General features: G+C 36.6%; 1 protein-coding gene across 5 annotated transcripts; it reads right to left on the minus strand.

Annotated features, from left to right (window-relative positions):
- Positions 1-27,572, minus strand: BRD9 (bromodomain containing 9). Of its 5 annotated transcripts, none has more exons than XM_033053452.2 (18): positions 27,443-27,572; positions 26,360-26,580; positions 24,580-24,712; positions 21,910-21,970; positions 20,846-20,990; positions 18,844-18,954; positions 17,933-18,108; positions 14,893-15,025; positions 12,599-12,674; positions 11,252-11,347; positions 10,339-10,471; positions 9,436-9,547; positions 7,865-7,903; positions 7,347-7,418; positions 5,970-6,072; positions 4,078-4,245; positions 3,224-3,332; positions 1-189 (listed from the first exon to the last, which is right to left on the minus strand). In XM_033053452.2, exons 1-17 carry the CDS (start codon positions 27,510-27,512, stop codon positions 3,232-3,234), a joined length of 1,950 nt encoding a protein of 649 aa, XP_032909343.1. In that variant the 5' UTR covers positions 27,513-27,572; the 3' UTR covers positions 1-189; positions 3,224-3,231. The 5 variants fall into 5 exon arrangements, with proteins under 5 accessions (XP_032909343.1, XP_032909369.1, XP_032909352.1 ...); XM_033053478.2 differs by adding an exon at positions 15,839-15,967 and having other exon boundaries at positions 1-3,332; XM_033053461.2 differs by having other exon boundaries at positions 1-3,332; positions 17,933-18,048.
- Between the last annotated feature and the right edge of the window lies 1 nt (position 27,573).

Below are 27,573 nucleotides of genomic sequence, written 5' to 3' on the forward strand. Positions count from 1 at the left end.
AACATTAGAAAGATTTCTTTTTTATTTTTATTTTTCACCTTATATTTTCAGGCAAATTCTGTCCCTGTACTTGTGTATCTCAGAGAGTGGAATAAAGTTGCTCCATGCTGAGTCCTTGTTTACAAAGTCGTTTGCCACATCTGCAATGCAGTCTCAACGTTCCTTTTACTGCCACTGAAGATGACTGTGCTAAAACATGAGATTGATGATAGACATACAAAAGAGAAAAGAATAATCACAGTTATTTATACCATTTTACATTTTCATTGATATATTTCTATCCTGTGGAAGAACAGACCTAAGGTTTCTCTTAACATTGCTTACATCTTTAGTGCAACACACTTTTTGATACAGCAGTCATTAGAGAAAAAAGCAGAAAAATTCATTTAATTTTCTCAATTTTTTATAGAAAACCTGGGTTGATTTTACAAAACACCCTGGGAATTTCCCCTCAATTTCAGTGGCAGCATATTCCAGCTGATGGGAACTCACATAGTTTACTGACATATGGTGCCACCTAGCTAGCAGATGTTACACGTTATGTACTACAGATTTGAACGGGATGTCATAGACACAGAGTCATCTCCCAAGTAAGCCAAACGGGAAATATCTACCAAACACACTAGAAAGGAATGGTGTTTCTCTCAGATTAAATAAATAATGATATATGTTAAATAAACTCACAGAACTGAATCAAGTTTTTCAAATTCTTAGTGTTTAAATAGGACCATAAGATTAGAGGCCTTTACTGGTTAGTTCAAAGCTTTTGTGTGTATATGAACTTACAACCGGCAGAGACAAGAGCAAGTAAGACATGGCTTAGGGAATTTTGTACCCTTCAAATAAGTAAGGAAAGGACCAGAAAATTTCTTCTTAAGGCTTTTTTTTCAAATAAACCAGAATCACTTGGAAAATGCAACAGTGTACCAATGGTACAAACACAGGCACCTACACCAACAAGGAAGAGGAGCAAGAGATTCTCTTTTAGCCTGAGAATCAGTAAAAATGCACTGTGACAAACAAATGACTGAAAGACATTACCTAAACCACTTACTTTAAAATTCTGGCATTTTTTTACCAGAGGCTGCAAACTCAAGAGTCCAATCTTTCCATAAAATCTAGGAGGATGAGATAGCTCAAAGAAAGATGAAAGCCTTTCTTGTGGCATTTCGTGAGCCCAATCACATCTCAGTACATTCAGCAAAGAGGTTACAAGTCAATGTCTGCCACTTATGAGAAGGCACCACAGCAAAAACATTTGCATTTGCTCCTGGGAAGAAGTTTTGCCCTAAAAGCATTTTTTTCCTGGGGAATGCAGACAGTAGGCCTAGTGAAGGGACTGTCCAGCACCATGGAACAGCAGTTGGAGACCGCTGTGCAAAATTAACATTGCTTAAGGGCCAGATAGGCTGAATAAATAAGTAAACCTTCCTCAGGCACAAAGTGCTCTCTGGTACAGTAACAATGCAAACGACATCGAGCCTTTTATACAATGTACACAAGGAGCCCATAAAGGTTGATCTACAGAATTTCACAGAGGTTGAATGCATTCTTCTGCCTGAAATCCAAGGTGAAGGCATCAAATAAGATACTGCACATTATTTCAGTTTCCAATCATAAACACTGCAGCTCAAACAAAAACCAAAGCAAACCAGCACATTCCTCTAGAGGGGCATTTTAACCATTCTCCTGCAGAATTTTATTCAAGAGTTAAGGCAGGCAATTCAACAGCAAGTGTTTCAATAAAGATTTCCTCACCAACCGTAACTCTAAATTAGAGTCTACTACAGGAATCAATTTATATTTACTGTATGAGAAACCAGACTTACTGGAGATCAAAAGCACATTAGTTTTAAAGACACTTTTCAACTGGAAACATCTGGGGAAGCTGCAGGCCAACACAAGGCTGTGTGTCCATGCAAATCCTCACCAATACCACTTGTCACAGTGCAGCAGATCATCCACATCACCTCCACGGTCAGGAGGAATTAGAATGCAGGAGCAGCAAAGGAGCCCAAGCACTTGCTGCCACTGCCACATTCCTAACAACTCCCAGACAGGAAAACTTCACCATGTGCTTTCTGTAGCACTTCTGCTTGGAACAAAACAATCTTCCTATTTAGACTTTATCAAGACTTTACTATCAGTTACCTGAGTGACTTCGTTGATGGTTCCTAAAAACTAATAGTTTCTTTTGTTTATAGCTACATGTGGTACGATGAAATTAATCTTTTGAAGCAGCACATTAATTCAACCCAAAACTCTTAAGCATTTCAGACATAGTAATATGGAAGCAAACTTTTCCCTGGCAAGAAAAACAGATTTTCTGTACATCAAAACTGCTTTTCTATTTTTATTAATATTTACAAAATAATGTAAATTGATAACATTTATCTGCTTGCACATAGTACAAAACCCCTCAGTTTCAGTATTGATGTATTATAAAATCCAAAATTTTATTTTGGAATTATTGAAAAGCACACCTTAGCCAGTATTTTTTCCATCCTATGAAATATACACATCATAATAAAAAATACAAGTATTATCTTTTCTTTGTGTTTCAAGATACAAGAGATCACAAAAACATTCATCTTTTTCAAATCCAGGGCAGAAGTCCTGTAAAATGAGCATTTTACTGGAACCACTGTTACTCTCAAATTAAGTGCTCTCTACAGTGATTAAAAAAAGATTTAAAAATATGGGGAAATGTTTAAAAACAATTCCTACAGATTATTAGCATTAGGAGATGGAAAATACAACAACGATCCCAATTCAGGCAGTTCTTTGTTCCATCCTGGAGATGTTCAGGTCTTAACCTGAACAGTGGATAACAGAACAACTACCAACAGAACTAGCTGATAATTGTACTGCAAACATTTAACAACGGCTGCCATGATTCTGGGAAAATTATCACATTTCAGTGTCTATAAAATATAAATTTTTCTTACACATTATTTGCTGGTTTTCAGTCAAGATTCACACACCAGTAGATAACACTCTCCCTTAAGAAACAAAATGAAAGTAGTTCTTGGTACATTGCCATTGACATTATGCACTAATTAATTTGGGGTGGGGGTTTTTCTATGTTTGCTTGTTTAATCCTGTATACATGATAATATTATACACCAATCCTCACAGAAAAGAGGACAAAAATGCAATTTCTGTCATGGACAAAAACTTTATAAAAACATAATACAATTAAAATACAAAATAAATATAGTACATGTCAGATTAGTTACTAGTAGCATTTGACGTTTCTGGAGACTGAAGAAATTCATAGGGATCATGAACCATGTCTTGCTGTTCTCCAACACTCAGATGAGAGGGGCTTCCTGTTGAACATGGGAAAAAAATCAAAACCTTAAGAGTACAGAAAAAAATTAAGAGATATTTATACATATAAACAGCATGGTTATTTCACATGTTCCTTTTAGACTTTTAAAGTAAGACTGATAGTGATATTTAAACAGGAGACTATGAAAATAGAAATCACAAGATTCTTAGTAATTTAGACAATTTTTGGAAAAGTAATCATTATGCTATTACTCTGAGTTGAATAATTATACAAAATGCAACTGAGTATCATCCATCCAACATCTACTACCTTCTCAGAAATGGCACCAAATTGTTAAGCAGTAAATTATACTATCATCCCATCTTATCACTGAATTTTACAGTTGACAATGAAACGCTGTTTTAGAACCCCACTTGTTACTTGCTGCACACAATTATGCTGAAGTAAAATAATCATTATACACTCTTTAGTGTAACTAAGGGCATCGAATGCAAGTGCTTATAGGGGTTTGCCATTGACTTATCAATTTATTTCATAATTATTTCAATTACATCCAATCAAAAAATAAGAAATTAGAATTAGTGGTCTTAGTTCTGAAGGTCAAAAGTATGTCTTGTTAGTTATCTCTTGCCAGGTTTATTTAAAAATTAAAACATGATTAGTCAGCACACTTTTTTATCAGAGTAGCTTCCCACAGAGATTTATGTAAATTTCAACATAAGTTTAATCCAATTTCAAATAGAGCACAAGGACTGCAACTTCTGTGACAGAGCTAACTTTACCAAGATGGTGTTGGTCTCTTTCAGAGGTATTGGAGAGGGAACTCAAATTGGATGATGGCCGAGATCCCACTCTGTCAGCCTGAGCTTCATGAAGGTCCTGAAGCAGTTTAGTTGTTTCATCCAGATGTAGATGGTTATCATCATGCTCAAGCTCCTTCTTCACTTTTCCTAAGAGCCACCAACCAAACCCCATAATTAGTACATGTATATAGACCCATGAATTACCAAGTCACTATAAAGAAATTCAACAGTTAACACAAGCATTGTCTACACACAAATTACCTCCACCTTGCATTTTCCCTCGCACCTCCAAAAAGCAACAGCTGCACAGCTGTGCAGTATTGGAAGATGAAGGGAAGTGCCACACGGAAATAGCTGAAACTGAACTGACTCCCAGTATTTATACAGCTCTAAAAGCTTAATTTGTCTCCCTTAGCTGTTAAATGCCAGACATGGATAGACTGCCTTGGGCTGGAAGGAACCTTAAAGCCCAACCAACCCCCCTGCAATGGGCAGAGATAGCTTTCACCAGACCAGGTTGCTCAAAGCCCCATCCAACCTCACCTTGAGCACTTCCAGGGATGCAGAATCCACAACATCCCTGGGTAACCTGTGCCAGTGCCTCACCACCCTCCAAGTAAATAGCACATTTAGTTTGTGGCAAAAGAGTGTCAGCAAGAAGATCACTTACATATATCCAACTCAAAATACAGTTAAAGCAGAACATGAAATCTATGGAGGCAAAGATATCCCCATCACAGAAGGTTCTAAGAACACTATCTTCTCCAGCTACACTGATTTTGGAGTAAGCCAAACTAAATTGTGAAATTGGAAAGAACAGGATGCATGTGTCAATATATGCAATTCTTTCATATGAAGACCTAAAAATTCCCTCAGCTTTAAACAGGAAGATAAACTCCTTCCCTTCTCAAATGTTAATTTTTGCAAGAATTATGATAAGAAGTAATGTCATAAACTTTTTCTGGAAGCCAACTAATCTAGCAGTATGATTTTTTTCAGAAAGGCCAAAGAAGAAAATATAAGCAGCTTTTAGTGGTGCATAAAATTTATCTATAAAATGGGTATTTATTCAATTTTTACTGAACTGAAATAAAATTAGAGTGAGACAGCATAATCAGAGTTTACAATTGCTTTTCAAACTGCACCTATATGAGAAATTTGCAGACATCTTTTTTCCCTTTAAGCCTTCAATTAGTTTGGCTGTGTTTTATAATTGATAGCTTGGCCTCTTTTATATCTGGCATTAAAAATACCTTAAAACATAAGCAGGTTGTTTGCTTGAATGACATTTTTGGAGGTATCTGACCAGCTCAGCTGCCTGTAGAAATGGCAACAGTACTTCTTGCGGTATCTAAAGGATAACTGTCAAAGGTATGTATCTGAAACAGCATCCAAATTCTTTGACACAACTGAAGATAAAGTCTATCCAACACCAGAAGTTTCTTCTGATTTTTGTTTTGGGATATTCTGAGTGGCAATATGATCAGGTTTCACATACTTACCTAATTCCCAAGTTATTTTAAAAGATATAAATGATGTTGGTTCATATCATGAGTGAAAGTTTCGCACTGATTCTTACAATGTATGTTACTATGAACGCAAGAAATACAAGCAAAGCTATCAAAACAGTGAGGCACAAATACTTTGCTTTCTTCAATTGTACAGGAAAAGTTAGCCTGGATAACACATGGATGTCTCAAAGGAAAAGCAGAGCAAGGTTTCATTTATCAGTCCTAGACTTTTACCTCTGACAAACATATACTTATTACTATTTTTCAAACGCTTTTTTTAGTCGTAGCAAATCCAGCTGTCATTTTGTCTAAATGATACAACTAAACCATAACTGATGCCTTGCATATTTAGTTACTTACCTAACGAACTTAACATAGAAATATCAAGAGATACATCTGAATAGGGCTTCATTGAGAGAAAGTCCAGGTCAGAAGTGTTACTGTCTCCAGCAGATTCTCCAACCTATTACAACACAAGAAACAGAAAGATTAGCAAGAGTCACAAGCTGTCATGTTAACTTTACAATGTGTAAGCACAAAGCCATTCTCTCAGAAATGTTATCTCAACACCTGAGACTGGAGCATCCATAACCATCTTGGCTAACCTGAAATTCAGAGACAGCTCAAAAAGGCTGCTGGACAGACCAGTCACATGAATGGCCAGGGATGTGCACAGCAGTCCAAGTCTTTTATCTCACAATCTGGGACTGCTGAAACTCAATTACTCATAGAACTCATCCATGTCTCATGATAGAACCCTAGCAGCTGGAAGTACTACCAGTGTCCTTCATCTTCTCCATATGTGAACATTGGATTTATTGAATTTTTTTTGTACAGTGGGCCTCCTTCACAGTATTAGCTGGAACTGGCCTCTCTAGTAATTCTCCTATACATTTGGATAATGAAATACAGCCTGCACTCTACTACTCCCTGTCTTTCCACACCCATTGCAATATTGCTAATATAACGGTACAAAGGAAGGAATCTGAGTCACTAAGCTTCAAAACCTGTTCTAAGGGAAATCTCTGAGGGTGCCTGATCCAGCAGGAGAAATGAGAGACTCAGGTAAACACACAACCAGATATTATCTTTTAGAAATATGAAAAAGAAACCTAGCACTTATATAAAATATTTTCACCAGTCACCTTCTAGAGAAATCCACACCTTTCCATAAAACATAAGAAATATTTATAAAACTATGGGGTTTTTTTAGTTGCTATAATGTGATCCATCCAATTTTCATGTGAATTGCCATGGAATGCAGTGCATATCTTCTGTTGTCACAAATAATTTGAAAGATAAAAGCAGTACCACTTACAGAAAGATTTGATTAGTAGCTGTAAAAGCAAAAGATATGCATTATTTACCCTTACTTTCTAATAGATATTTTCAATGGATGTGGTAAAACTCATTAATATTAATGGGGTTTTTCCAATTTTGCAGCAGGCTGAATCTCAACTATTGATCAGCAGATCAAGTACCTTTTACGGATTCCTATGTGATCTTTCTGCCTCTGAGACTTAATTACACATGCTGAAATAAGCTGAAGAACAATAAAGCCACAAACCAAAACAAACTGAATGAGAGGATTCATTTTCAGTACTGCAACCTTATTCTAGATAATGTAATTTTAATATTCTGCCTCACATTGTGCACCGAAACAAAATAATCTCCCAACGTTACTTTTTAATGTTTTTTACACTGCTGTTTCCTTCCCCTACCCCCCAACCACTTTACCATAATCTGTTTGGAAGAATCCAGGCAGGTATTACGCAACTTGTGTTCTTCTTTTATAAGAACTGGCAGAACCTAAAGAACAAAGAAATACTTTAGATCTTAGCACTTCATAGCTTGTATTTACTAAGAATGTTCCATGAGAATGTTTGTGTAATTTACTGATTTTCCACAATGAAGTCCTGGGTCATCACAGAAAACTGTCACATTCTGTGATGTTTGAGTAGAACATTCACAAAAAATGAAGACCATCTCGTCTTTAGGGCAATCACATACAGTCATGCCAACAATTTGTAACTGAACAGGACAGCCTCTCTAGAAATAACCTAAAGCCTCTCCTTGCTCATATATCCCACTTATAAATCTTTTCTGTTTTACCATACAGAACAGCGGCACATTAAATAATTTGAATGTTGCAAGCTCAGAGAATGTAACTTTCTCTACTTTAAATGCCAAAACACTTTTCCCATGTTAAAACACTTTTCCCCAAACAAACAGACTTGAGTATTAGCATAACTTACTTTAACTTCATCCAGTGGTTTTACGGGGATGTTTCGCCTCTGGAAAGAAAGAATACCAATAACTGCTTATATTCAACACATCTTTCTCATACTACAAGTCTATTCAAACCACACACAAAAGGAGGCTAGAGAGAGCTAACTTCCTCACACATCTGTAATGCAATTAGAATGCAACAGTTGCTGTTAAATATTTTAGTACTATGCATTTTAACTAATCTTTAAAGTCCCTGATACTATTTCTTCAGCTCAAATGCAGTATCTTCACCATTACTTCAGTAACGTCTGATCACAAATCATTCAAGGTTGTACTTTCAGAGATATTCTTACTCAAATGCAGCAGTACAAAATGCTCAAGCATAAAACACCATGTATATGATCACTGAAACACACTTAATTGTGTAAAATCAGCATATATCCATGTTTGTCACAACTGAACAGCATTTTCAAGTGTAAATAGCCATTGACCCTTTGAGAGGTCTTCAGAAATTCTCACCTGGAACGACATTCATAGAAAAATGTGGTAAAAGGCAAAGGCACATTTTATTTTAGAGTTAAGTTTACTATGTTGCATACACACATTTCTATATGCAGAAGAGTATTCAATATATTGGGTTTTAACTTTCTGAACTAATCGTTTACATTTCTTCCTGTTACATGTACCATCTTCTCCCCATAGGAAAAAACATCCAGAAAATTCTAACGGATTGTTGGTGTTTTTGATTCTACCGCCACCTTCTTTCCAAACACTACCCAGCGTATTCCACTTCTAAGTCTGCAAAGATGTAGCATAATCTCATTTCCACCGTGTCAGGAAGCCTAAGCACCTTCCATCTTCCTACTCTGCCTCCCTTTCTTTATTCTTCAGAGTGTCAGTATTTTAAATAGCAGACAATTATTTCAAACTAAGAGCGGTTTTCAGAGTGAAGAGAATATGAAACATATCCTAAGAAATTTTGCAATTTTTTAGCTTATTCTGTCTTGGGAATGCAAACATTCTCACTAGAATCATACACATTTCTGAGAAAACACTCTTCTCCAATCTTAGAATGCATCTCATCAGGAAAGAGCTTAGGTGAATAAAAGCTTTCCCTGTAGACATCCTACACGAAGGTAAAAGCACTGGGGGAGGTAACAGACACCTGGTACAGTGACAATTAATCTGGTTTTTAACTTTACTTCCATGTTCCAAACAATTAATCCTTCCATGAGAAATATATTTTGCTTTTCAATTAAGAAAAACCCAAAACCTTAACAAAAGCACTGCAATACAACTCAGAAGTCATGACATTGACAAGGCTGCCCAAACTCCATCCAGTTGGTTGGTTCCTGCTATGTTGCACCTCCTGTCTCCTCCTTTCTGCAGACACAGTGAACCACACTGGAGAACTGACCCAGCCAGAGAAAAGGATTCCTCCTTCATTGATTAATTCAGTCTCTAATTTGGTTTATGGCTGCTTCAACAGCTAAGCTTGCACTGCTTAAACTGACAGTGGTAAACAATGTATTAAAAAGCCAATAGGTTCATTTTTATTCTGATGAATTTGTGACACTTCAGTGCACCCAGGACACACCTGTTTTAGTTGATAAATAGTTTTGGAATGGTCGCCACTAGTGATCTGGTCCAGAAGATCATCAACTATTTTCTTGCTGTAACTTCCAGCATCCTTCACAAATTCCTGTAAGCTGGCAGGAATGGAGATAAGCATTACAGAAAACATTTATTTTTGTAAAAACTACTTCAACTTAAAATATACTTTTCCAAATACATTGCATTACTCCTGAATTTTCTTTTTTCTTTAACTCTTCTATGCTTCTTCAGAAATCAATTAAGGCCATCAGGACATAGAGCTTTTTCTTTTAATAGTAAAGTAGATCTGTAACTTGTTTTTCACAAGTACCAGCAAATTTTGACTTGAACTATCATTGATGGTAGGTTAGTGGGTTAAAAAACAAAACACAAGGGATAAAAAACTTGCGGTTATTTCTCCCCCTCCAAGATCAACAATTTAATGATAAGTGGCATTTTTCTTTTGAAGTAGCTTTAACTCTTTTGAAACCCCCTGACAAACAGAATTCTTTTAAAGCCACTGGAATATATTACTTGCCTTTTAAAATTATTCACTGCTGGGTTTAAAGCAAAACACTAAATCTGTGGCAACCTATAATATACTGTGGTTAAAGACCCTAATAACAAGACCCATTACAACTTTATAATAAAATAGCTTAAAAGGACAAATAGAAAAACCCTCCCAAAACTTTCCCCAGTGCCAAAAATCCAAACCAACCAAACAAAAAATACAAAAAAAAAACCCAACCAAGGATGAAAGCTAGCTTCAAATTTTATAGTGATTTGTTTTAAAAATAATTTTTAGAAAAACTATCATGATTTGGAGGCTCTTAGTTGAGATCTAATTTATATTGCTTTGCAAAAAAAGGCTATGAGAAGTTAGCCTTCCTAATAAGGAAGCCCTTACCTTAAGGCACACTGGATACCAGTTTCATCACCATATGCTGAGTATAGAAGTTCCATCTCATCTGGTTTCAAATCATGAAATATAGAGTTGTTTTGCAAGGAAGGTGCTGTGTTGGCACTGGTAAGAAAGGTTACTACACAGGTAAAAGACACAAAAACAATTAGGACAAGTGTCAAAGATCACATGGAGGAAAAAAGACAGGTTGTATTTTCTGAAACAGATACAGAAAAAGCCATACATTTTTTCTCCAACTGAAAGCAAGAGCAGTATCTCAAGGATACTTCCAGACTCTAGAATCTGCACAACTCTTTTAACCATATAAACAAACATCTTTACTACTGAAAAATCAAGAAGTAAGTTATCCACCCCACTCCAAGAAGAAAAGGGGTCATAGCCACATTCCCTTTTATATTTCTACATTTTGTGTGCATCTACTTTACTGTTGGTTGCCAGTCAGTTTCTGGACAGCAGATTAGAAACTATTAAAAACTGCCAATAATATCAGGGAAAAAAAATTCCACTGTCTGCAAAATCTTTGTCATATGTTGCAAAAAATGAAAATGACTGAGAGTTGTTATTCAAGTGCAATTACCATGGAAAAACTATTTCCCTGGAGTAAATGGGCTACCATTACCGGAAATCATCTAGTGTGGTTACAACACTTTGGTTAAATATTAATCCATAAACTGCTAATTAAATTAAATTTAATAAGCAAAAAATTCAATTTAATAAAATCTGCATTCTGTTATTAATGGAATTATTATATATTATAAAAATAACCAAGAAAATCTTCATATAAAAATATATCAAAATATACCTATTTCATTTAGGTATAAACTGAAACTATTTTATATCAAGTAATTGCTTGAATATTTAATAAACATAGAGTTAAAACATGACCTTTTGTATTTACCTTTATTTCTTCGTTCATCTTTGAAGCCCAGTGTAGTGAAGCCAGGTAATAATTTGCTTGACAGTGAACTCAGATCCACTGGGTGAGTTTCTTCCTCTAACAATTTGATTTAAAAGAAGGCTTAGAAAAGCATTTCATGTTTATAATTTGTTTAAAATGTCTTTTAAATTACACATAAAGGGTAGGTACTGTAATTCAGGTTCTCCATTTAAATTTCAAACACAAGCTATAAATGATGCTTCCATATCATATTCACAAGATCTATGGCTTACTTATTTCACTTTTAAAGTATACAGCAGCATCTGTAATTATTTTAGTAGCTGATTCACAAACTTTCGAGATCCATATATTACTGAAGTGATAAAAGCAGTCTCTTGCAGTCTATGTTGAGTAAGTGGTTGTTTGTTTATAGAAGTTCATTACCATCACTCCTTAAATTTTCAGTGGCACAATTTCAGAGGCATTAAATCACCTTTTTTTTTTTAAGAAACAGATAATAGGCATGATAGCAGCCAAAATATTCAATTTTGGCTAACTTGTTAATTCCAGAAAGATTTACTACCAAATGAAAAAGAATTTAGCAGGGTTTGTGTCACTCAATGTGATTAGTCAAAAGCATTCATATATTCATCAGTGAAACAAGAGGAAAGCTATGAAAAAATTCTAATCTCAAAAGGTGCAGAGAAGGAAGTGCTAAATCAACATGACACTCAGCACCAAAAAACTATGGCATTTGATTCATTACAAATTTTCAATACATCTGCATCTTGAGTTTGAAATTAAAGCAAAAGAAAAGCATAAAACAATATCCATAACATAATAATAACAGGACAAAAAAAAACCAAGAGAAAAGATCAAGGAACTAAAGAAAAAAAAAAGAGCAAAACCTCATAAACTTAAAACTCAAATTTAGCTGATGATTTAAATTAGGTAATAAAGAGGTAAAATATTATTCTAACTTTGCATCTGTTCATTGCACATTTACATAGGACTGCAGTATTTTCAGTCACCTTAGGTATTAACACTACAGTGTACTTGCAGTAAAAGCTTGTCTTCCAAGTCCTTTATAAAGTTGTAGTAATGTGTAAGTGTTTATAAGGAGATATTATTTTATCTTCTCACTATTAGCATCAGTAAAACAAAGCACCTGAAGGGTGAAAATATGGAAAGCAAACAGAAACACCTTTGTGGTGTTTGGGAAATATTTAATGAAATTTTTTTTTTTTTAATTAAAACAATATTAAAACTCATCTATACTACACAGGATCTGTAACTACAGCTAAGACTTCAAAATCTGTTAGAACATTCAAGACAAGAAATGTTTGCTTGAAAGACTACGGCTTTTACCTTCTGCTTCTGGATCAGAGGAATTTACTACACTAAATAATAAAGTCCCATCTCCATTTTTTTTCAGATAACCAATCTGTGAATAGAACCAGAAAGACACAGAATGAATCATTCAGAACTGCTCACACTCAAGGAAGGACTAGCCCATTTGCAGAAAAAACTATAAAAAGCATTTTTAGCTGCATTGAGATACTGCACTTTGGTATTCCCTTTTTCATATAGAGAACCTTGGGTCACAACTATTTAACACCACCTAGCAAGTGTTTCAGAACAGAAGACTTAGGAGCAAAAGTTCATACATCATCTATACAATGCCTTATTAATCTTTCTAAATCAGATCTAAAGTTTTCACCCAAGACAAACCGAATTCCATTATCATTAGCACAGTGCCAGCCTTATGACTGCTAAGTCTGGAACACACATTCTTTTAGAAGCAGAACTGTAACTCCTATCCACAAACAAAGTCACTGCTTATTTTCAAACATAGATTGAACTGCTTATTTTCATGTCTCACCAACAACCTTCTCTAATTAGAAGTACTTCTATGAGCACACTACCAAATTCTTCCAGAGGAAGAAGTGCTGTGACAGACCTATTGAAGCAGGCAAGCACAATGCCAAAGACAGATGTCAAAGACAACAGAGCACACCACGGTCTGTAAAGTCAGAGCCACATCTGATACAACAAGCAAAGCTAATGTCAGAAACCAACTGCACATGAATTGAGAAAAAAATGACTGCAACCTCTCAATATAAAGGGAAAATGAAAACTCTTCTCTGCCTACAAAAATATCAGTAAATGCTTCAAAGGAAATCAACAATAAATCTCTCCTATTTTGTTTTTTACCTCCCTCCATCTGAAAAAATGTAAAACTCTCTCCATACAGGAGGCCAAAGTTAATATTGGCATGCATTAAAAACAGAGGTGAGAGATGCTGGAAAGAGAATTAACAATATCATCAGGTGGTGGCAAAAGTTAGCAATGAATTCCAAGAACATGCCGGTGTTACCTAGATTCAGTGGGACACGCAGTGGGGTTGTCAAGTTGATTTAACAGCCTTAGCAATTAAGAGCTGCACACTTTGAGAAACTTCAATGAACAGTGCAAAACTGATGGCATCAGCATGAAAGACTGATACTGCTTTGAAGAGATTTTAAAAGCCACTCTTACTTTGTAGGTTTCAAATAGCCTTCAATCCTAGCAAGTCTTCCATTTATCCAAAGAAACAGAAATACATTGAAATTAAGCCTCCATCCACTATTCTTTGCAGTTTTACTTCATAATCCAGTTGAGCCTAAATTGACTGCGTAATCAGGGCCACTGCCCCAGAAAAGGACATTTAAGTTTGAAGACACAATGCCACTTTTGCTTCAAAGTAAAGTTTCTTCTGAAATAGTTTTTAAAGAGGTGGAAAATGCAGGATGTGGACACATCCTGATTCTTTTCTCCACTGCAGTGACACTAGAGTGACAGATGAGAAATGGGAGCAAAGGTGGGATAAGCCTCCATAAAATTCAAGGGAAAGAGAGTAAATGAATCTCAGTACAGATCTGTAGCAAATGCCTGGAACATGCACTCCAATCATAGCATAAGGAAATGAAGGAATCCACCACCATCATCACAGAGCTAAAAAACCCACAGCTAAAAAAATTGATCCCTCAGAGAAAACTGCACCACCAAGCTTGCTCTTCTAACCTCTGGAAGAGTACAAAACCCAAATACATGCAACAACATTAGAATCACATTTGGGACTGTCAAACTTGCTATTTAAACCTCAACAAAAAAGATCTTTGGTACTCATGCTACAGCTAACAGATACTACTTATAAATACAAAACTACAAGAGTTTACAGACTCTCTACATTAAAAACAGTAATTTAAAAATATGTCAATTCTCGGGGTGGGGAGAGAGGGGGAGTCCTAACAGCCCTTCAACCTATGTCATAGTTTGCTTTTTCTGAGGTTGCAACATAAGAGAAATGTGATGTTATTTAAATCACTTTCAATGCTAAGAGCTGTAATTCAAGATTGAACAACATTTCACTGTTTCCTGTAAGTTAATTTCCAAAGATTTTCAGCACACAGTGGAACCTGAGATCCATTTAGGTCCCCTTACAGTGGCTTTCAGTGGAAACTAAATGATAGACAAGAGCAGTATAGGTATTCCACACAGAATATGCATCCCAGATGTTCCAGTCCCAGAAGGCCTAACAGTAAAGCCTGTTTCCTAACATGAAACAAAGCATTCAATAGTCAGGCACAAACTGGAACTGTAAACTGCCATGTGCAGTAGACCTTGCTGTTGGGTAGATATCGATTGATCCTATCCCGAGCTTCATCTGCTGCATGTTCCACTAGTGCCAGGACATGTTCTTCAGCAGTGCTGTCTGTCAGGCTGCACGCATTCCCCTCAGGTTCAAAAATGCAGCTAAAAAAGAGAAGAAGAGGAGCTGTAGAAATTAAAAGCTAAAACAAAACAAAGGGCTGAATTCTGGCTTTGCTTAATAGAACAATCAGTCCCACTCTTCTCCCAGTGCCAGTCTACTTCAGCATTTAAGTGAAATTATAACCATATGATGAAGTTTTGGAGCAGAAGCTGCCAAATACCAAACTACTTCAAAAATTTGTTTCTGTACCTTGATGAAGTATAAAATGAAGTACAAAACAGAGACTGGGAGTAAAACTACACATTAATACAAGGTGAATGCTGTATGCATCCTTAGTCTACCAAATGCATGAATATGCTATTTTCAAAAACTCCAAACGGGAAGATGCAAAAAGAAATTATGTAATGAGGGATATGAACTGTTGCTTGGCAGAGAAAAAACCCAACAGGCTGCATATATGATGATTATGTCATATAGCTGCTTTCAGAAGTAGGACACAAATCCCAGTCTAACAGGAAGTCCTTCAATTCCTATCTTTTTTAGTATTGGCAATTACCACTCCTAATGTGTATCAATCACACAACTGCTTGTAATTGAAATTAGAGAATTTAACATTTATCTTTCAGTAGATCCCTTTTCATTAAAGCTCCAAACCACTAAAATCCTAGCAAATAAGCACACCCAAGGATGGAACAGGACATAGCTAATCACATAAAATCAGGAAAAGGTAGTATCTTAAAGAGAAGTGTGAAGATACAATAGAATATGGCAGTCTTCATTATATTTTATATACAAATGTTGTACATCAAGTATTTCAGGGCATTATATGGACATTAGACACTAGGGCCAAACACCTTAGGTACTGGGTAGAGCATCTCCTCACACCAAATCCATTTCTCTCTCCTGGGTTATCTTCTTCCATTTGCTTAGCTAAGAATTTCTCTCTGTATAGAGACTCAGATCCGATACTCAAGTAAGTTTTGCTATTAAAGACAATAAAAAGATCACAGGATCATACTATTACAAGACAAATGTGTTATACTATTTTGTTTCATGGAAACTTTAAGAAAGGGTGTACACAGCAGGAAACTCCTCAACAACTGGCAATTCTTTCTAAACACACACTACAGAATACTTAAAGGACGAGAACTTTGAGACAATGTTCAGAAGATTGCAACATCCTAAACAAAATTTTCAAAAACTATTTAAACATTAGGATGTTCAAGCGAACAAATCGCTTTTTCCTCTATATAGGGGTCTAAGCTGCTTTGACACTTTGCAAGCATTAACTTCAACTCCTTCTCTGTTTGCAACCATGAAATATGAAGACAAAAAATCTGTTAGGTTTGATTTTCCCCTTTAAGGGTCTTAGCGTTCATCAAAAAATAAGCATCAATCATACAAATGCAAAAGTACAAGTATTGAAAAGTTCACGTTGATTGGGAAAAAACAAATTAATTCCAACTACTAAAGTTACATTGAGACTATTGAGAAGAACAGAAAAGTAGATTTATACTACAACTGATTGCTGAGAAACTGGTACCAGGATAAAACCAAAGGTCACAATCTTTAACTATCTGAACTGTATGTTATGGTAGATACTAAATACAGAGCTGCACTGTATAGTTTGGCAGTCTCAAGTTCTTGCTCTTTGACAAAGAACAAAGTTACTCCTGTGGCAGAGTTTATGCAAGAATTAATGTTGAACACCACACAAACCAAATTATTGTGTCTTCTAAAAAATACAAACAAAAACCAAAACACTCCTCAAGACTTGTTTACAAAAAGGTGCTTTCAGTTGATTTCTATCCACAATCCATTAAACAAAGGACAAATTTCACTTTCTGAATTGTCTATGATAGAGCAACAGACTTCTGTATGTTATCATTAGAATAGCTTCCACCACAGATAACTACTGTTTCAAATTATTTTTGAGGATACAGTTTCTACTTCCAAAACCCCCCCAAATTAGAATAGTACTTCTTCTGTCAGTATTAAGGACTCCAAAAATGCTGAAAGTGTAAAAAATGGAAAAGATGAGAACTCTAAAGCTCACTTTTAAAAAACATGAAAAAAATGTATATTCCACTTTTTCTACTTTGCAGATTTAAAAGGAAACCTGTACAACACATCTACATGATCAGATTATTTACTACATGACTAGTGATGCTCTGTTGCAGTATTTTTTGCATAAAATTGCAGCTGATATAATGCTCTACAATTTAAATTCAGTCTATCTTCAGATGCCTATGCAAGAACACTGAATAACATAAGTTGTTTGTATATCATGGTTTCTGCTAAAATTTCATAAAATAAATTAACTAAATTCAGATTTTAAAAAAATCTACTAACATTAAATTTTAGCTATAAAAGGAGGATTACTATTGCACTAGCAATGTATTTTACCAAGGAGCTTAATAAGATTTCATTGGGGAGATGTTATCATCTGCTCCAGAAATAATGTACTGTACCTTCACAACCTGCCAGACAAGGTTAAAGTTAAATAAAATCACTCACTGATCCGGGGCCACTCTGCCCTCCTGGAAAGAACCTCTTACATTTTGATGAGACTACTTTAGGAAAGGAAAAAAATGGGACAAAATGCAAAAGGTATTTGTAGCTATAGTCAAAATAAAATAACATTTTAAACCATCATGAGAAGAAATGACTCATTATTTAACACAGTTATAAAGAAGAATGAAAGTATCTCTACAAATATTAAGTGTTCGAAAGAATATGCAGTCATCTTTTGAATTGTTTGCTTCAAGTTGGGAAACACTGAGTTATTAAACAAGTCCTATAAATAAACAAATAAAACACAATAAAATTGCCCATTTTTCCTATGGACCTCAAAGAAAAATGCTGAGTTTCTTTCCTCAGTTCTTTGCTGCTGTCTAATACTACAAAAGCTGCAACAAGCCAGTAAACATGCCCATTAAAACCTTTACCTAATAACTTCTTTATTTTGCTTTTTGGATTTCTTGGTAGTCTCTGCTTGTACAGGAACAACTTCAGGAACAGGTTCTTCAACTGCTGTGTCTTCATCACCCAAAAGAGCTGCCTGCTGAGAAAAATCCATGTCCTGCATAAACGACATGCTGCGCTTCAAAGCTAATAGCCGTTCCTAGAATCAGAAAGGACAGAGCGGCAGGGACTTAACCTTTCCCTCATAGCCAAGATGCTATGATAATGGGATGGGATGGGATGGGAATGGCCATGGCCTTATTTTGTTCTTATTGTCTCGTTTCCAATGGCGATGCAACATGATTTGGTCATGGTAGCATGGCATCAGAATTTCTGCAGCCCAACTATCAAGAGAGAAACAAACAAACAAACAAACTGCATATGCAAAAACAACTATTTTACACAAAACTTACCATCATGGTAACACATACACACACACAGAGCAGCTCCCAAAAACACGTTCATTTGACAAGCAAACAACTGTATTTGAATAAAAAGTATTTGTGACACCTCTGAAAACTCTTCCACACCCAACACCCTGAAAAAAAATAGTGCTTTCTTGTTTATGAAGAAATAAAACTTAAATGAGATCTTGTTTTCAAAGTTTCAGCCAGAAGTAGGATTTTACAGTAGAGTTTGATATATGTGGATCTTAACTGCTTCCACTGAAAGAAGCTCTTACAGACTTCAGTGGTGCAGTTGAGAAATAAGTAAAAATTACTGGGTTATAACAAGAATGGCATCAAGCCCTTAAATATAGCAGCACTAACCGGCACTGCTAAAATTCATCACAGATGGATGAAACAACATTTACCATTGTTACTTTGTTCCTTTTAAGTATGGCAACACAAAAACCCCCAAAGTTTCTGCTTTTTGTTTTTAATAGGTCTCTTACTTTGCTCATCATCTTAAAGCCTGTGTGCAGTATCTTCTTGGCTAGTTTGTAGTAAACAGTATCTGGTCTGTTGTAAGTCATTGCATTATCACACATCAGTTTAAAATCTGCCTGTAAAACACAAAACAAAAGAACTGTAAACATTTCAAGTCCCTTGTTAAATGACTGGAAGATACCACTCCATCTTGGCAGCCCTTTGAAGAACACAGTAATATTCTAGCAGCACTCTCATGAATGCAAGCCGAAAGCACAACAGCAAAGGCCTGAGCCTCTTCTACCTCTCCAAGATGATCAGTCTCCTTTGGAACTGGATTTTGGTTATAAAAAACACACTCTTTCCTGAATGCCCAAAAGTAACATCATCACCTTAACCAAATACTGAACCAAGCCACCAAGGTAATTTCTCACAGCATTTAAGCCCCTCTGCCTCCAATGACCAAGACCATCATAAAGCCAGAAATTGAGAAGGTGACATGGAGGAGCAAACTACGGGCCAAGAAGCAAAGAAGTGCATGCAAGCCACACTTCTTGTGATGGTCTTTCAAGTGCTGCAGAAAAAGCCAGTCTTCTGCTTGCCCAACTTTGAAGTAGACCCTTTTTTTCTGAAGCAAAACAAATTAGTTTTCTGCAGCAATTGCCTATCTTCTAAATGCAGAAGAGAGTTCTTGCAGACACTACTCTTAGACAGATTTTTTTACTGTCTTGTGACTAGCCTCAGCTAGTTATATCAGACAGGTAACCTTTTGAGCACACCTTGTTTCAGAGGTAAAAAACCTGCAAACTTAATTTCTGGCTGAAGTTTATGGCTTTGTAGTTCTGTGTAATCAGGTATCCTCATGTATCTAGAAAGGGAGTCCAACTCCTTTTTCACCCTAACATGGGCAGACTTTTAGCAAACTTCAGTTACTCCTTCGACTACCAGCAAAAGCTAAGTCCTTGAGAAAAAAAGAATCTGTCTCTCTAAAAAATGCTGCCATTTTCATTTTTTCTAGGTTTCTATCCCACCAGTTTCAATACTGCAACCTTGCCTGTAATTTAACAGTCACAGAGCTCCCACCCAAACTTCCCTTTTAAGCTGTTGAATAAGAAAATCTAGCAAAAAAGAATTTAGAGATTGAAGGCATTGCAGCTGGCAATGCTATCATGAATCCTTTTTCACTATTTCCTATAAACCTCTATAGCATATTTAACAAAACAGAATAACCTTTGTCAAAGCATATGTAAGAAATGTAAACCATTCTTTGTTCACTTTGCTGGACCTTTCAAAGAAAGAGATTAACCCTGAGAAAAAAGCCAATGCTGTCTTGCCAAGGCTACAGTCACATCAACATCAGTCTAAGAAAAAGTAATTCCAAAGATTGCTAATAATTCATGACCTTCATGAAAGACTTAAGGAAAACTCTTCTCCTTCAGGAACCAGCAATACCATGAAAACATTTTTTACTGCACTGTCTGTAATACCATGATGCATCTAATAAATTAATACAGCAGTAACAATACACTTAGTAACGAAGTTAAGCTGCAAATAAACTTGCTGAATAAGTTTCTACCAGAAGAAAAATTCAAATGAGGTTATATGAAAAACGGGATAATTAAAAAATATGTAGTTGTTACTGATCCATATACAAGATGCTTCAGTATATCCACAGGTTTCTTGCAGATAGGTCCAAATTCCATTTACATCAATCTAACAAGGTCTAGACTAAAGAAAGACGCCATTGAGCTCTTTTTTCTGTCCTTTCAAAGTCTTTACAATAGCCTTACTCCTGTTGAAGTTTAGTAGCATAAATTCCACAGAACTTTAGAAGATGCTCTGGGTTTCCATAGTAATTTATAGAAGACTGTAGTAGAATCTGACAGATGATTTGTAACACACTGAATTTACAAAAGTGCTCAGTTCTGAAAAAAACTAGCATTAATTAATGTAAGAAAGGTTTCTACAGCTAAAAAGAATCTTTAGTTTCTTAATAGTTGAGAAATATCTAATTCTTTATTAATTCACCTTGAATTCAGTGACGGATTTGTATTCATTTGCTGCAATTTTTTCCTTCATTGTACCAAAATCCATAGGGTGTTTTATTATCATGGAATATCCAGGAGCAATGGCATCCGTGACTGGAAAAGCAAAAAACCCATGAGGATCTTTCCTAAAAATAAAAACAATACATTTAGATTTACAGCAGCAAACAAAATGATCCTTGTTTTTGTATCACATGAATGACACAACAGTACTACCTAGAAAACAAGAAACACTGAAAAAGTTCTCACAAAACAGATGCGCGTTTGAAAAATTTCCCGATTAAGGAGAACGTTTTGATGTCACATATGTAGACTTTTTTTTCAAAAATAAATTCTTGAAAATTTTCATTAAAAATGTCTTTCTATTCAATTCAATGATTAAACGATCAATTCAAGCTAGTTGTTATATTTCTTAATTAATTCTTGTGTCTCTACACTCCAAATTGGTCTTTTGGTTTCATTGAGAAAAAAAGTTCAATTCTTCTTGTTCATAAGATCCTCTAAAACTAAACGCAACGCTTAATTTTTTAAAATTAGATCCGAATTCAGCTTATTCCTGCAAAATAGAAAAAGAATGCTTTTTTTAAACAAGGGTGCACGTTTAAGAAAACAATAAAATAAAAAGCCTCTCCAAATTCAGAAGGTGATCAAGTAGCCAGGTCTAAATTTGCTTTGTATCTGACAGTGGACACTGAATAAAACAAAATTTAACTAAAATAGTTCACTCTTTTAAAATATTGTAAAGTTATAACTGGCTTTTAATCCCTAAACTAAGTCATTAATATTTAATAAATTTATAATGGCAATGTATCCTCTGCCCTTATTTCCCTGTGCAATACTAGAATTGCAAAGTTCGTAATAATTTTCCTCAACTTATCTTTAAAAACTACCGGATCTGACATGGTTGCAAAGGTTACCAAATATATTAGTCAGTCGCTAGGCACTACTTTCAAAGAGAAAACCAGGACAAGAAGTTGGCAAGTAACACATATAAATATGCATCAGACACGGCCTGAACACAGCTGAAGACACAATAACATTCACTACCTTTGAAGTTGACGAAGGAAGTGTTCCAATAATTGCTGGATCGGTGTGCTCTCATTTTCAGCTGCATTTTGAGACGAAAACACAGATAAGTGCAATGAAACAGCATGTGCATATACTAGTTTATTTAAAAATATAAATACCAGAGAGAAAATCTTACTACAAGTACAGCTTGTACTGCTCTGAAGCTGAATGTGACATGGAGTTCAAAGCAGAAGTACATCAGATTTCTAAGCACACAGTCCCTATTTCTTCTTGTTTTATTTTCTGAGCTTCTTTTTTCATCGCATTAAAACCTAGTACCCATTAAGTCAGATGTAGTGCTAAGTTTAGTAGCTCTAAGATTATGTATTAATAAAGATTTAAGTAATTGTATTATATATTTTTGCAGAAAAAGTGAAACTTTTTGCTCAAATACTTAGTTGGGAAATCCACATTCTTACAACATGTTCGCCATGCAATTTTAATTGTTTCTTCACCATAATCCCAAGCAATTCTCTAAACCTACGAATCACAGAGTGACAAACAGATGCAGATTTGCTGGCAAAAGAGGTAACAATCACAATTTCACTTCCTGTACAGATCACAGAAGAAATACTGTATGTTAATTACCTGTTAATTCAGAGAGACTGACTTTAGTGAAGTTTGAAACATTAAAGAAGCATCAAGAATTAAAAATCCAAGTCTCCATCATGATAGAGGAAAGACATTTCCTTTCTTAACCAGAATGGGTTGGGTAATTTATATATTTTCCAATACCATTTTTCAACTAGATGAAAAGAGAATAATAATGGGAATAGTTTTTATCTTGTCAGTTTTTAAGGTTCCTGACGACCCAGAGACATAGAACTCTGACCTGAAAATTTCAGTTACCTTGACAGCTGATGCCACCATTCCTCAATTTAATGTGTGGTCACAATTATAAAATTCTTTGGGATTACTTGACCAGTCGAAGGGCAACATTCCAAAAACAAGACTCACAATACTCTTAAAGACACAATTTTTTGCTATGAGGTTCCATTTTCAGGCTTATGTCTAACTCAGATCACGATGTACAGTAATTTCATGATTATAAGCTGCACTGAGTATAAGCTGCACTTCCAGGTGCCACCAACTTTTCATTCTTTGTCCATACACAAGCCACACCTGATTATAAACTGCACATTACAATACAGAGTGTGATAAAAGGTATCTATTCTATCACTATCTGTTGAGGGTGGGGGCAGTGATCCTTATCTCAATGGCAGATATTCTGCTAATGGGCCATCCATTGAAACCAGGCAGGACATTGTTCTTTATCTTTTCACAACCCATCCTTCCTCCAGCGAGTCATTTTCTGCTAATGGCCATTGAGTCCCACTGTGTGACTGATAAAATTACTTCATCCCACTGGAAGTTGCTCCAGCCAGGGGGAAGAGACCAACATTTCTTACCAAGATAAAAACAGAGGATTTGGAACACTAAGGTTGCCCTTTCTCCACTGGACTCCAGAGGGAAAACCGGATTTCTCCACATCACCACTGGACCTCCAGAAGGAAACTGCACCTTCTGCAGGAGCATTGCTTCAACTGAATCACATCTGTCACTGCAGGAGGATGCAGTCACCATTTAATGGGACTGCTACCAACACCCTGCCTGACGCGGTGTCAGGTTGTACTCTGACTGTGTCAGGGTTTGGAGTTTGTTTCTTTGTCGTACTGTATTTCTATTTTAATTTCCCTAGAAAAGAACTGTTATTCCTAATTCCCATATTTTTGCCTGAAAGTCCCTTGATTTCAAAATTCTAATAATTTGGAGGGAGGGGGTTTACATTCTCCATTTCAAAGAGAAGTTCCTGCCTTTCTCAGCAGACACCTGTCCTCCAGACTAAAACAGCAACTTTTTGTTCTTTGTCCATATATAAGCCGCACCTGATTATAAGCTGCACTTTGGGTTCAGACCAAAATTTTAGTCAAAATGGTGCGGTTTATAATCGTAAAATTACTGTAATTGAAAATTCTCTGAAGTAAAGGTTTCCACTGAGTAATGCTGAGTTTTAATTGTCAAGCAATGGCTACAGTTAGAAAAAGCATCGCAAAATCTGAAAGGATTAAACATGCAGAAGTTGCCACACACAACTGAAATATTATGGTTGGTGATAAGAATTAAAGAAGACTTGTAAATTACAAACAGGGGTGGTGTGTGATGTCTACAGTCTTTAGAGGCACACTATCACAAATTCCTTTCCATGAGAACAGAGATACTAAAACTCCACATAGGTTAGAAAACAAAAAAAACCACCAAAACAACACCTAAGAAGTCTCCATGAGTGTTTTCTCCCTTGAACAAAGTGAAACTTAGTTCCAGACATTACACTGTTGTGTAAATGCTAAGGACAAGCAATTAGGTGCAATAATACTTTTATAATGAGGTTTATTCTGCCAAGGAACAGAAGCAAAAAACAGATGTCATTGGCAATGTCAGTCACCTGAAAACAAACCTACTTTAGTATGGAAGCACCAAGAGGAATATTTAATTTTCAGATAGTGGAAAGCTCTGAATGTTGGAAAAAGTAAAGTCCCTACATTTCAGTAAATCTTCATGAAAATTTCACATTTCAGTGCCTTTGACAAAAACTTTGTTTTGTGTGCTTCCAAAAAGAACCAAAATAATTTAATCTTTCACACTGCTCACCTGGTTGAGTTCTGCATGCTCTGACAGGACGATCTGGAGGAGGTTCAACCTCCACCTTTTTCCCAGGATCAAAGTCATCAGTTTCTCCTTCAGTGTCACACTGCTCCTTCTCCCTTTTTCTCTTTTTCTCTTCCTAAGACAGCAGAGAGAAGACAATATTTCAGAGGGACCTGCTTGGAATGTGGAATGCCACATATCAAAAGGTAAGTGTGATGTTTTTGATTTGGAATACTCATTCAACATCCAAGTCATATTATGGTTTAAACAATACTGCATACATTTTCGCTGTCACTTTTTCAATTTTCTTCTCCAACTAAAACTGAACTGTTCATATTTTGCTACTTTGTATTTAATACAGGGTTGTTCTATCATTCCTGCATGTTTATTAAAAACTTGAATTCTGAAGCTGTTTATATGCAAAACTGCACAACAATAAGCTACACCAGAGAGCAAAGAAAGTTAATTTACTATAGAGTAAAGATCACTCTGTGGCTCTGCTCCCATCAATATATTTTATTGCCTGTCACATTAAACAGAAATGAATAAAATATGTGACAACTCAGCCAACAAAAGAACCGTAAGAAGCAGTGGTGGTAATTAATGATCTCTTCCTAAGTTTCAAAGCAAAGGCACGCCTAAGTCATTCCTGAAATCCCGCAATCATTATCCACATTTGCACAGAAAAGCACACTTTCAACCTTCCTTAGACTATGGTTTTGTTACTTAGCTATTCATTAGCTTCTTTTGAATGTATTAATAATGAAGTTCTGGGAAAAAAAATCCCAACAACTCCCAACCCACAGCTCAGTAAAGGCAATTGATACTGCAAAATCTTGTATGAAGGTTTTGCTACATTTCAAGTCTCAGCCTGAAACATCTGTACTTTGTACACATTGTGCACTCCATATCAGTGTATATATATACTGATATCTGTGCTGTATTCAAGAGCTTCTGAATGTACCTATGAAATCTGTCACTTCCAGTCGATTTTTTTTTGTTAGGCTTGTATTACTTGGAATTGACAGATGCTAGCCACAAACACACATAAAGTAGTACCGAAAAAACTGTCACACAAGAATAGTAAAACTACGTGACAGGAAAGAATTAAAAAAGCAGAAAGGTCCAAGAACCATTACTACACAAAAAAAAATAGTATTAAAATTAAATTGTACAAGTAACTGTGTCATCAATACCTTACTGCTGATTTTAATCAAACTCCCCAACACTCAACAGAGACAACTATGGTGACCACACTACTTGCTACTAACAAAGCCACAAAGCCTAGCACATAGGTTATTCCAAGAGCCAACCAAGTAATGTACCACAGTACTCAGCAGTACGGAAACTGTTCTGAGTAAAAACATCACTTTCAGTGTCCAGTAACTCGGTACGCCTCAAAAAGATAAACACTGCCTGGATTTATTTGAAAAGATGAAAATACTCTCCCTCAAATGGTGGCAAAACATGTTTGTGGCCTTGCTAAAATACAAAACATCCAATTGAAAAACAGAAGCATTCATTCATGGCAAATAAATAAGGAAAATAAAAAGTTGTAAGAAGGAAGCTTTTACTTTGTTCGTAGAATCATCACAAAAGGTATCTCCTTTATGTGGAAGAAGTACACCAACTCACACACAAGGGTTTTCCACGTTTCTGAAGTGCTATCTCCAGACAATAAGCTTCTTGCAATAGTGGTTTAAAAAATGTCCTGCACCAGATTTTACACCTGATAAGCAAGAATGAAGGCTGGTGTGTCTGAATTCTAAAAATCACAGCTTACCTTTCTCTTTCTTCTTTCCTCATCATCTAGATGCTTTTCTTTTTCCTTCTCTGACTTTTTCTTCTTTTTTTTCTTCTTTTCTTTATGTCGCTCTCGCTCATGATCTGATCTATCATCGTAGTAACTAGAATCATGCCCTGACCCAGAGAGTTCGGTGACTTCACTGCCTCCAACCTTAAGAACCAGCTTTAAGGGTTTTTCCAAAGGCTTGTCCCCATAATCTAAATTTTAAAAAATTAAAAATTAATAAATAGACAGGGAGCTAATCGCACACAGCAATTACAGAATCAGTCTCTATTAGGTCAGAAAAGACTGCTGAGATCGAGTCCAATCTCTGACCAAGCATTACTATGTGGCACTAAGTGCCACACTTGGTCTTTTCCTAAGCACCTCTAGGGACAGTAACTCCACCACCTCCCTGGGCAGCCGATTCTAATACATAATCATCCTTTTTGTACAGAAATTCTTTCCCAATGTGTAACCTGAAAGCTCCCCTAGTGCAGCTTGAGGCCATGTCCTGTGTTCTGCGGCTGGCTGCCCGGGAGCAGAGGCTGACCCCACTGCCTACACCCTCCTTTCAGAGTGATAAGGTGTTCCCCTCCCCTCTTCTTCCCCAGGCTAAACAACGCCAGCTCCAAAGCTTCTTCAACAACCACTGAGAAGAATTCGCTGCAAACCAGAAATATACGCAACACATTTGGAAAGAAAAACAACAGCTAAGACTAACAAATCCTAGCGAACAAACAGCCGTTCGGCACGTTGTGATGTCCCACACACCTCCCAGACATAAGACACCGGCCCTTCGGCCTCCCCTGAGAAGGTCGCGAGGTCCTTGCCGAGCAAGGTGAGATGAGCCATCACTCAAGCACCGCAGCGGCCGGAGCCCCTCAGGAGCAGCCGCGGGAACCAGGGACGCTCGGGCTCACTCCCCACAGCCCGCTCCGCGTTCCCCGGGCCGCCCCCGCCACCGGCAGCTCCGGCACTCGGCGCGGGGTCTCTGCCCAGGCCCCCCAGCCCCGCAGGAGCGCCGGGGCAAGGGGCGGGCACGAGCCGGGCACAGAGAGGCTCCCCCCAGCTCCTTACCGTAGGCGGTGGCGGAGGTGGAGCGCCATTCTGCTTTCTCGGCTTTGTGCTTTTTGTGCTTCTTCCCCATGGCGGAGCCGCGGCCGGCCCCGCCGGAAGCGCTGGGGCGGGCGGACCCTCCCTCCTGCCCG

Source organism: Catharus ustulatus, chromosome 1, assembly GCF_009819885.2.
Source record: "Catharus ustulatus isolate bCatUst1 chromosome 1, bCatUst1.pri.v2, whole genome shotgun sequence".
Taxonomy (NCBI): domain Eukaryota; kingdom Metazoa; phylum Chordata; class Aves; order Passeriformes; family Turdidae; genus Catharus; species Catharus ustulatus.